This window comes from Osmerus eperlanus, chromosome 11 (genome assembly GCF_963692335.1).
Source record: "Osmerus eperlanus chromosome 11, fOsmEpe2.1, whole genome shotgun sequence".
Classification (NCBI taxonomy): domain Eukaryota; kingdom Metazoa; phylum Chordata; class Actinopteri; order Osmeriformes; family Osmeridae; genus Osmerus; species Osmerus eperlanus.
Window position 1 is genome coordinate 17432295 of NC_085028.1, and position 12174 is coordinate 17444468.

The following is a 12174-nucleotide window of genomic DNA, read 5'->3' on the forward strand; positions in this document are numbered from 1 at the left end:
AGCTGCGAGGCATCCGGGGTCTATTCAACCGCGCCTCCAAGTCCTCGGTTGACACCCACTCAAGCTCCACCCCCAGGAAGCGTTCTCTTAGTGACCAGCTCCTGCGCCGCACGGCCAGTGCCCCCGCCAAGGGCCGCAAGAAAACCAAGATGGTGCTCGCAGAGTCGTCGTCCTGCATCGCGGACAGGAAGGACAGGAAGGGCAGCGCCTCGTCCTCCGCCTCGGACAGGAAGGGGAGCGTCACTTCCTGTGTGTCGGACAGGAGAGACAGGAAGGGGAGCGTCACTTCCTGTGTGTCGGAGAGGAGAGACAGGAAGGGGAGCGCGGGGTCGGGGGTGGGAGGGGAGGCGGCGGGGGTGGAGAGACGTGCCCTGCCACCCCGACCCTCCCTGACCCATCGACCGCTCTCCATGCCCCTAGAGAAGATGCTCCAGGGCCAGCTCTCGCTCTGCTCCCCCAGTCAGGAGCACCCGGACCTGGGCATAGAGACTGTCATAGGTGGGTACCCTCTAATGGTCCTCTAACAATCAGAATGAGACTTTGATATATTACAGAGCAGGGTTGGAGTGTAAACCTACAGGAGGGTATCTCTCCAGGAGCAGGGTTGGAGTGTAAACCTACAGGAGGGTATCTCTCCAGGAGCAGGGTTGGACCTACAGGAGGGTATCTCTCCAGGAGCAGGGTTTGGAGAGCCCTTAGCTAGACTGTAAGACAGTGTTTCACTAGAAACTCGCTTCTTCCTCTTTCAGACTTTAACTTTCTTCTTCCTTCCTTCTCTGCTCTGTTGTTGTTCCCTGTAGTAGAGAAGTGACTAGCAGGTTCCAGCAGGTAATCCCTAACCCTACTAAGGTCGCCTCATCCTCAACATCTCCTGTTCCAGTGTGCCGTACATTCTTCATCTCACTTGACTTAACAAGCACCTCAAACGTAGAATTTCTGTATAATTATAACATATAAAGTTCCCTACCTGTCTTGGTTAAGTGGTCGTATTTGGTCCTCTCTCTCCTGAATATCCATGTTTCCTTCTGTGACCCGCACAGCCCCATGGTCCGGTCCGCTCCACACCCCCGCCTTTCTCGGTTTTGTTTTGGTGGTACATTCCATTCGTTTGTGTTGCTGTTGGTTGTGCTGGCTGGGTGAAATGTGTCAGTTGGCTTGACGTCCATCGTGCCATATTGGAACGATCTGGTCGACTTCCCTACCACTCATTGGTTGATTGTGTTTCCATAGGAACCGGCCCCGTGGACTGGCCTAGATCCGCCTCCTTGGATCTCCTCATCCAATCATCTGCTTCTCTTCAACCCAGAGTCTCCAACCCTTCCACCCACCCCACAGATAGGACCGGAGAGCCCGACCAATCAGACGTGATATCCTACCTGGTGATTGGAGGAGAAGCAGGAAGAGATGAGGGGGAGGAGAGAGTGCGGAATGGACCAACGAGAGACGAGGATATCTGCTCTCCTCAGAGGAAGTTGCGTATCCAGAGCGACCCCGCTAAGACAGACAGCAGCCATGTTTTCTCCCCTCCTTCAGAGACCGATCACAGCTCCACCCTCCGCACTGCTGCCCCTCCCCCCTCCTCCTCCTCAGCACCCCCCCGCTCCCCTGTCAACGTGGATCGCTCAGACCTGCGTAGCCCCGCCTCCTTACAGGACAGCGCCCTCTCACGACTCATCGACGCCGTCTCTATCGGCAACGACAACGACACCTGCGGGTCGATCTCCGCTCTGATTGGCCAGTTTGATCTCACCGCCGACAGGAGTGACCTTGCCATGACGACCGTAAATGGCAGAAACCCTGGCCGCCACGTCTTCGGCATCCCGTCCCCTCCCCCCCACCCTCTTCCCCTCCATCTCCACGGTTTCCAGGGCTCCAGTACCCCCACCCAGACCCCCCCGGACCCCCCCTCGCCTCGCAGAACCCCAGGGAACCCCCTTTCTCCTCATAAGGCAAACAAAACCTTCAGCTACACCGACAAAATCACAGGCTGCTTCTCTCCTCAGAAGACGGCTCACACGCCCAACCACACGAGTCACCGGGAGGCCCTCTCTCCTTCCCAACCCCCCCTGGCGCCCCCCCCCGGCCCCCCTCCTCTCTTCAACAGCCCAGAGACCACGGAGCAGGAGGAGGTCTACACCATCCTGGATGAGGAGGTGCTGTCTCCCGTCTCGGTGTACAACCTGAGAGAGCAGACAATCAGGAACATCCAGGCTGACTCTGCGGAGAGCACCCCCCCAGCCAGTCTGGGTCCCTCCCCGATCAGAGGGCCTCCTCCCCTGGGTATGGAAGCCACGGAGGCCTGGGGGAGCTCCCCCACTTGGAGGGGAGTGCTGGAGGAGACAGGGGAGAGCTACCTGGACGGTTACGAGGACTCTGTCCCGGGGTTAGAGAGAGAGTGGGGCGTGACATGGAGTCACACGCGCCCTCCCGTGAACGGGAACCACTTCCTGTTGTGTCAGGACTCGGCAGGAAGTAGTTTGATGGAGGTGGAGGTCAACGTGGACGAGGATCCGTCGGAGACGGCTGTGGCGTCGCCACGTCATGCCCCGACCTGGAGACACTCCAGCCCCACCAAACGCCACGCCATCTACCAGCAGAGCCGCTCCAAGCCAGACCTCCCACACCAAGACCAGCTCCCGCTGCGCTACGCTCCCCAGACGCAACAGCCCCTCTGCCCCTCCCCCCTCAGCCTTCCCTCACTCCAGCCCTCCCCTGGCCACGCCCCATTGGCCTCCCAGCCCTCCCCTGGCCATGCCCCATTGACCACACAGCACTCCCCCAGACCGACCAATCCCAGCCCTCTATGTCGCACCAGCTGCCCCTCCCCCCACGACAGGGCGGAGCTGACCAATGGCGGTAGAAAGTTCTGCAGGACATTGAGCCAGCCACATAGCTACAACCCTGGAGTCCTCCAAGAGGAGAGCCTGTCCAGAGAGCGAAGCCTGTACTCTCCCAGCTCTGACAGAGGCCTGTACTCTCCCAGCTCTGACAGCGATCTCACTCACAGCCAGACAGACTACGGCTGCCTCCCCGGCTGTCTCCCCTCTGCCTCTGTGTACACCCAGCCCCCCACTCAGGCCTACAGCCCTACAGACAACCAGCCACACCCCCTTCCACAGACACACATGGGCCCCTCTCTGACCCCTAGTCCTCAGCCGGGCCCCGAGGCCCCCCGGTCCCCCATTGCTTCCAGCCCCTGCAAGTCTAAGTCCCTGGGCGACCTGACGTCTGAGGACATCTCGTGTAACTTCCAGAGCAGGTACCACATCATCAGCCGTAGCTTCATCACCCCGTCCATGAGGGAGCGGAGGGGGGGGGGCCCCCTGGGGGGCCTCGGCAAGCGGGCCCCGTCTGCGGACAGCCTCACGGAGCAGTTGAGGAGGCTGGTGAGCCTGGAGGACAGCGACAAGCCCTCTCAGCCGCCCCGGCTGCCCCAGTCACTCCCCCAACTCCTCCCACCTTGGCATCAGTCCCAGCCCCACCCCCAGTCCCACCCCCAGTCCCACCCCCAGTCCCACCCCCAGCCCCACCCCCAGCCCCACCCCCAGCCCCACCCCCAGTCCCACCCCCAGCCCCCCATCTCCCCTCCAGATCTTGAGGTTGAGGACACCCCGCCCCCCCTCTCCCGCCGGCTCTCCTCCCGCAGCCAGAGCAGGGTGCGTCACATCAACAGCCGCGCCCGCGAGAGGCAGCAGGAGGCCCTGAAGCCCCGGGGAGGGACGCTGAACGGCGCCCCCTGCAGTATGGGAGGGGTAGTGCTGCGCAACAAGCCGTCTTCCCAGAACCCCCCAGTGAACAGGCACTCCACCGGATCCTACATCGGGGGCTACCTGGACCACCTGGAAGCCCGGGGGCTGCCGGAGGGGGCATGCACCAGCATGCGCTATGGATACGGGGATCACTATGGAGATCAGTACAACACTGATGACTCACTGTTGACCTCCGACTCCCCTTGCTCCTCCTCTGAGCCTGAGGTCTACTTCCTGCTCCGGCTCTAGGGTGAATATGTCACGGTTGAGACAACGATGGTCATGACAACGTGGAAGTTGGGTTGTCACGGGACCAATGGTGACTCGTTAGCTGCAGCAACAGGACCTTAAACTAGCGAAGAGCTCATGGTAGCTAACTGTTGCACTCTTAAAAAAAAACTAAATAGGGCAACGATTGTAAAACCAAATTATCACACAATTTGTTATAAACATTTCTTAAATCTAGACAACTATGTCGATGTAAATCCACTCATTTTGTCATCCTTTGTAATGCATTCTGTTAGTCAAAGCTGATCCCTTGACCATAAACAATTTACTTCTGCAAAATACACAGGCTAATGGGTAATAAATCGGTTTGTCTCATCCTACATATATTGATCTTAGCTCCTGCTATAAGCACTGTAGACTTAATGACCATCGAGAATACTCAGTACTCACTCGACAATTGTCATAAATCAAAAAATTCTTGAGCAATGCCTTGTGAGCCAAGTGGAACTGATTAAAATATGTAACTGTTCTTTGGATCCTGTGGGCTTCTGACGATACTGGCTGACTTCCGTCGAATCACACAGAGACAATGTCCCCCTACTTGCAAATGTTACTTGTCAGTTCTTAAGTCTTACTTCCTGGTAATGATTGTAAAAAAAAAAGTCATCCAAGTGCGTCCTGTCCAATGAGGACGCACTTCAGTTGTAGATCCTCTTCCTGGTTTGACAGTCTTACTGTAAATGTAACCTGTATAAAGGCTGTCTGTTCTGGTTCAGTGTGTGAAATGTTTTTGGGAACAGATTCCTGCAAAACTGCCCTACATTGATTGTTCATGTTGCTGTCCTGTTGCAGTAGTTCTGTTTCCTGTTCAAACAATGTATATTTACTATCAAGCAAAAAAACAAGGAAACCTAATGGGTTGTTTAATTTAGGTCTCTGTTTTGTCTATTGGTCTTTTTTGAGTTAAACATGGTCAGAGATCTTAATCAACTGAGTCTTCCTTCTCTTTTGAATGTTATTTGTAAGTTTGGGTTGATTTGGACATCATTTTCTTTTCTTGTTTCCATAGAGTCCAGTTGTTGGTTAGGAACAAACTGTAAGATTGTGTTTTCCGTTTTTCTGCATGTTAAATGTCAAGCATGACTATGCACCAACTATTAGACAATTGCGTACTACTGCCTTTGCACAGAACAAGACAAGTTGCAATGAATGCAAAACAGAATGTAGACATGCTTGCAATTGGATACACTACAGTACTATATGGTACATCAACATGCTTGCTCAGATCTGCTTTTTCTTTTATCAACAAGCTCTAAGAAAATATCCCCTCTGTTGCGTAATCAAAACTTTAGAAGTTTAAATGCTTTACTTTTTCTAATTACTTTGATATGGTTTCATGCTTGAGCTGGCTAATATTAATATTTTTATTTTTTCGATAGAGAGAGAGTTGCAAACAGAGGACCGAGGGTTTTAGATGAACAAACAAAAGAGCATTTTTTTGTTTTTGTTTTGTGTGTTTAAGTTCATCCTCTCTTCTTTGTATGATTCCTCCACAGATTACCGAGAGTTTCTTACCAATGCAATAAAATCGGAGACACGTGACTTGAACAAAACACGCTTCTTAGTCACTGTTTTTCCGTCTCTGTAATCGTGTGTGTTTACTGGTTAGTGTCTGTGTCCAGGGTTAGGGTTGCTGTAGACGTGGCACGCACACACACACAGACCTGTGACACAGACTGTACACACACCTTCCATACACAAACTGCCACACACCTCTCAAACACGCTGTAGCCTCTCACACACTCCTCTCACACACAGACTCCCATCACGGGACACACGTCACACAGTGTCACGCCATCTCTCTCCAGGGGGAGGGGTTTTTGAGGGCTTCTGTCTCAACAACTTGTTTTGTCCTTTCCAGCCACTATGATCATTATAAAAACACACTCTTGCCCTTGACAGGAACTCATATCCATGCCTGTCCTGCACAGTCCATGTTCCTGTCCTGGTTCATCTCTGGGTGGCAGAACTCAGCCATGCCCCTGCTGCTGCTGTGGGCGGTGGGCAGGGATGTGGGGGGCAGAGGGGGTTGGGGGCTGGAGGGGGTCCAGGCCCCCGTGTGCTCGCGGTGGGACCAATCAGAGGCGCTGGATCACCGGAGCCTCTTCCAGGATGGGGACGTGCTGATTGGTGGGCTCTTCCCCTTCCACAACCAGCCTCCTGCCCCAGACCTGCGCTTCACTACCCCCCTGGACCTCCAACCCTGCGCCAGGTAAATATCAGATCATGTTTGAAGTTCTGATTTTCTCATCAGGGTTACATGTTGTGTTTTATTAATTTAGCAGATGGTTTCATCCAAAGTGATGTATGAAAAGTGTATAAAAGAAAGTACCGTAGAAGATCAAGGAACAGAAGTGCAGAGTTCTCAGAACAGTCATAGTCGAGGGACAGTGTATTTCTATAAGCATTATTTGTCTGTCACTTTGGACAAAAAGCGTTAAATGAATAAAATGTCTATTGTATTTACCAGGAACAGTGCAAAGTAACATTTTCTGAACTACTACTATCTTAAGTGCAACATCAGACTGTTCTACGAACCATTGGTTTAAAAAGCAACAATTTAGTATTATAAAATGTTTTGTTTTTTTAAGCTTCTGATATTTTACTTTTAATTTGATAGTTTTTCTGGTGAGGATGTTTCCAGCTCTGGGCTGTTTTATTGCCTCTTTATGAAAGTCCTCATTAGAATAATTCTTTTTTGATGTGTATTCTGCTCATTTAGTTAAATCCTCTGAGATTTCATTATCATGTCGCTTTTATTCATTATTTGCCTTTCAAAGTATTACAGGTACACTCTCACGCTTTTGAGGTTGCTGTTTAATTTATAATTTGTTTAACTACATGCTCTTATGTTTCTTCCTATTGGCACTTATTTGCTTTTCACAATGTATGCTTCATGTTTTGGTTACCCGCAATGTTTTTGGGGCTATCTCGTTGTTTATGATCATTGACCTATGCACTTTTGTAAAGCTCTCTCTTGGAAGTCGCTTTGGATAAAAGCGTCTGCTAAATGAATAAATGTAAATGTGGTGTGTCGATAATGAGAAGCTGTAAGAATTCATTATATTCAGATATGGAAAGTACAAACTGTTTCTACTGATCTACAGAAGTAGTCACATAAATTGTACAAAAGCATATTTGTTAAATTATTAGTAAAATGTGTGTGTTTACAATTGTGTATAAACAAGGAATTAAGTATTTTAGCTTTACTTATAGTTATTATATAAGTTATAATTTTTTCAGTATTCTTATTGTATTTATAAATATATATTTTTTTTACCTTAAATTAAGGTTCTTACTTAGTTCCTGCATTCTCATGTTATGTCATGGAAACAGACTATTTACACAAAAGGAGCTGTTAAACAACATCCATGTGAAATAATATGTTGAAACACTAACAAGGACTAACATCATATTATGAATGTGAAATTATGTGGCACTAATCTGTTGGTTTCTCAGTCATTATTCTGCTTAACGTCAAGAATATTTGTTCATCTTTACATGGATGATAAACCATGATTTCTTAATTTTTGTGTTAATCCACTTTCGAACGAGAATTCAGTAAGTTTATTTGACAATATTTTCCAAAGTTTTCTCCTCAGAATAACAAACGTGTCCTTGTGAAGCCGGTTAAGTATCTGAACTGAGTCTCTCTCGGTTCCCAACACTTATCACCATGGTTTCAGTTTCCAGGGGCAGCAAATGAGATGGGCACACGCCATGGTGTTTGCGGTGGATGAGATTAATCGGGATCCCTTCCTGCTACCGGGGCTGCGTCTGGGCTACCGTATTCTGGACAGCTGTATCATGCACCCCTGGTGCCTCCGGGGGGCGCTGTCTCTGGTGGCCGGGGGTAGCCCGCAGTGTGGAGCACAGGCAGGAAAATCTGCAGGTATGTTTCTGTCTTGAGAGAGTGGATCTGTTTAAATGCATTGTCATATACACACTAACAGAGTTATTGGAAATAAATGCTTGATTTTTAGGCTTCCCCAACAAAAACAAAAATAGTGTTTTTAACTACAGCAATTTAAACAATGTACAGTATTTATTGTATTTGTTTTTAAGGAAAATATTAAATTGTATAAAATAAAAAGCAGTGCAGCAGGTTCAGTTAAGGTATTGAGTGCAAACATTCTGCATCACCATGTATTGTTCAGTCATTTTTTATTTTGTGTGTAATTTACTTCATCGAAAACTCTAAAAATAAAAAGATTTTTCGTTGTCTTCTTTGAGAGTTCTAGGTTAGTTTAGGAGCAGTTCTATGGAAGTAACGTGTGAAGACCTCATTGACAAAAGGCTTTAAAAATAAGTTTTAATTTGATTTGACTCCTCTCTAGATGGGCGTCCTCGAGACTCTGTTTCTCTGGTCATCGGCGACGCCTCGTCCACCCAGAGTATGATCCTCTCCAGCACTCTGGGGCCTCTCTCTGTGCCTGTGGTGAGGACACACACTCAGCAACCCCTGGAGAATAGCCCTGTGATCCAGACACGATGAGCTTGGTTCAGTGGAAAAGAGTTTTACTGCAGATCAAGTTTCCACATTTAAATACCCACTGATTGTCACTTTGGGTAAAAGTGTCTTCTAAAAGAATACATCTTTATGTTTGATATGATTTTTGCAATTGTGTGTATTCCAATTTCAACTTGCTGATGAGCTTTGAGAAAGTACAACAGATAACTATAAATACATATTTGAAAATATGGTTGACATTTGAAACCCTCCTATTGTATATTCAAGTATAAAACGTTATTATTTGTTTTTGAATATTATACGTAGTCACATTTGCTACATTATTTGATCATTTTCTGGCAAGAGTGTCTGCACGCTGTAGGTATTTAACTAAAAAAACAGAAAAAAAAAAAAAATTCTGGAGTCTTTATGTTGTTCTTGCAATTCCTCCAGATCAGCTACCAGGCCAGCTGCCCCTGTCTCAGCGACAGACGTCGGTATCCCAACTTCTTCAGAACCATCCCCAGTGACGTGTACCAGGCCCGGACCATGGCCCGGCTCGCTCAGCGCTTCAGCTGGTCCTGGGTCGGGGCCGTCGCTGTGGACAATGACTACGGACGTCTAGGCATTCAAGTTTGTCTCGCTAGGGGTGTAGGGCAAGAATTTTGACTTGAGATGTCTATTTTCTGGTCATCTGCATTAGTCAGTTGAAAAGAGCATTATTCTGATTATTTGTCCATGGTCTTTTCATTGTGATCATTTTTGAAAGAGTTTCTGCTGAGATTTAATTTAAATTTTTTACTTGTGTCTAAGACTTGCAGAGTGCTGAATGTAACCACCATGACCTTACTATCCGTCTGTCAAACCTCCACTGGCATGCTCCAGGTGTTCCAGGAGGAGGTCCGAGGGACAGGGGTGTGTCTGGCGTTCTTCGAGACCTTCACCAGGGCGACTCTGGCGAGGGACATGGAGCGGGCTGCTGGTACCATCCAGGCCTCCTCTGCTCGCGTCATCCTGGTGTTTGCCTGGTACACTGACGCCAGAGCCCTTCTCCTGGAGCTGGCCAAGAGAAACGTGAGATTATACCGCTGGATCAAATTTCGCTGTGTCATCAGGGTACTGCCACCTACCACTGTCTGTGTTGTGTGTTGCAGGTGACTGACAGACAGTTTCTTGCCAGCGAGGCCTGGAGCACCAGTACAGAGCTGCTCCAAAACCCTGCCCTCTTCAAGGTTGCGCGCGGTGTTCTGGGCGTGGCTATCGGAAGTGCCCCGATGCCTGGGTTCAGCGCTCACCTGAGGGGTCTGCATCCATCACAGCATCCTGAAGATTGGATCCTCAGGGAACTCTGGGAGATGGAGTTTGGTTGCCGCCCTGAGACAGGAAACACAAACAGCACGTCTCCACCCACTGCCCCCCTCCTGCCCCCCTGCAGCGGAGCAGAGACTCTGTGGGGAGTAGAGAGCTCCTTCACCGACACCTCTCAACTGAGGACGAGCTATAGCGTGTACCTGGCTGTGTACGCTGCAGCCCACGCCCTGCACAGCCTGCTCTCCTGCCCCAACAGAGACACCCCCTCCTGGGGCAACAACTCAGCTTGCTCTCCGCCCCACAACCTCTCCCCTGCGGAGGTGAGCTAAATGCATCCCAGCGACCCAAATGCATATCAATTCTTCCAAATAGTACATTCTCTATTTAGGCATTTGCTTTGCATTAGCTGTTGCAGCATCTGAAAAGGGTGAACTTCACCTCTCCTCTCGGGGACGAGTTCTACTTCCGGGGCGCTGATATCCCTGCAGCCTACGACCTGGTGAACTGGTGGCCCACAAACAAGGGCTCCCTCAAACTGGCCACCATTGGTCAAGTCAAAGGGTCGGATCTCCGCATTGATGAATCAGCCATCCAGTGGATCACGGGATCAAATGAGGTAAAAGCGAAAGAAGACTTGATTAGGTATATAGAATTTGATGGAGGGGTGCAACAATCGTATTGTGAGCCCAATATCACGATATGTATCGTATCATGAGCCCAGTATCGCGATATGTATCGTATTGTGAGCCCAATATCGCAATATGTATCATATCATGAGCCCAATATCGTGACACATATCAAATCGTGAGTTGAGTGTAGGTAGCAGCACTGTGCCTGTAGTTTTCACTGTCTTTAACGTTGCAGCCCCCCAAGTCAGTGTGCAGTGAGAGCTGCCCTCCTGGCACCCGATTGGCCAACAGGAAGGGGCAGCCAGTCTGCTGCTTCGACTGCATCCCCTGTTCTGACGGGGAGGTCAGCAACCACACCGGTGAGAACCAACACTACTTTACTGACTGAAACAAGGATGTTTACTTCCATGACAAGTAATTCATAAAATTTCTCTTTCTTTCTTTGAATCTCTCTGTTCGCTGTCCTTCAGGTTCCTTCCAGTGTGAGCGCTGTCCTGAGGAGTTCTGGTCTAACAGCGCGCAGACGGCCTGCATCCCTCGTCAGCTGGAGTTCCTCTCCTTCAACGAAACCATGGGAATCACCCTGACAACGGCCGCCCTGTCTGGTGCTGCGGTCACTGTTGGGGTGTTTGTTGTCTTCCTGTACCACAGACACACCCCACTGGTGAGAGCCAATCACATGGCAGTAATTCCACCTGACTAGGGAGAGTTCATTGCATCACTTCCTTTCTATCTTCAGTCCTTCAAGTCCACTTTTCTTCTCATTTCAGGTGCGGGCAAACAACTCAGAGCTGAGCTTCCTGCTTCTGCTGTCACTCAAGCTCTGCTTCCTGTGTTCACTGGTGTTCATTGGTCAGCCATCTGTGTGGGCGTGTGGGCTCCAGCAGGCTGCGTTCGGGATCAGCTTCGTCCTCTGTCTCTCCTGCCTGCTGGTCAAGACCATCGTGGTCCTGGCAGCGTTCCGGTCTTCCCAGCCCGGCGCTGGAGCTCTGATGAGGAGGTTCGGTCCAAGTCAGCAGAGAGGGAGTGTCTGCATCGTTACCTGTGTACAGGTAAGGGCTGTTAAGACAGGGAAAGCCTGCCACACTATATGGAACCCTATAGTGTCTACTAAATGTTCAATCTGAGATCAAAGGTTCTGGAACCCTCTGTGTGTTTCAGGTGGTGATCTGTGCAGTGTGGTTGTGTGTTCCAGGTGGTGATCTGTGCAGTGTGGTTGTGTGTTTCAGGTGGTGATCTGTGCAGTGTGGTTGTTCCTGAGTCCTCCCCTGCCTGAACGCGACCTGGGCCTCCAGGGCTCCAAGGTGGTGTTGAAGTGTGCTGCTGTGGGCTCCGTGGTGGGCTTCTCCCTGGTCCTGGGGTACATCGGCCTGCTGGCCTCCCTCTGCCTCCTCCTGGCCTTCCTGGCCAGGAAACTCCCAGACAACTTCAACGAGGCCAAGCTCATCACCTTCAGCATGCTGATCTTCTGTGCTGTGTGGGTTGCGTTCATCCCAGCGTACGTCAGCTCTCCGGGGAAGTTCACGGTTGCCGTGGAGATCTTTGCCATCCTGGCCTCCAGTTACGGACTTCTGGCCTGCATCTTCGCCCCAAAGTGTTACATCATCCTGCTGAGACCTGAGAGGAACACCAAGAAACAGATGATGGCCAAATAACAAACATGACAACCAATGGTGGCAAATATGAATATATTAACTTGTGGCCTCTTGATGTCCAGTCAAAAGCTCTATTCACTGAGCTATACCCC

At 49.9% G+C, this 12174-nt stretch overlaps 1 protein-coding gene and 1 pseudogene across 1 annotated transcript in view; both read left to right on the forward strand.

Moving 5' to 3' along the window:
• Positions 1–5590, forward strand: part of LOC134029432 (1-phosphatidylinositol 4,5-bisphosphate phosphodiesterase eta-1-like) — a 10532-nt gene extending 4942 nt beyond the window's left edge. The window contains 2 exon segments of the mRNA XM_062473527.1: positions 1–498; positions 1231–5590. The exon segment at positions 1–498 is cut by the window's left edge and continues 7 nt beyond it. Coding sequence (XP_062329511.1) covers positions 1–498; positions 1231–3998 — 3266 coding nt within the window. The 3' untranslated portion in view covers positions 3999–5590.
• A 381-nt stretch (positions 5591–5971) lies between these two features.
• LOC134029433 (extracellular calcium-sensing receptor-like) lies at positions 5972–12091 on the forward strand (annotated as a pseudogene).
• Positions 12092–12174: the final 83 nt, after the last annotated feature.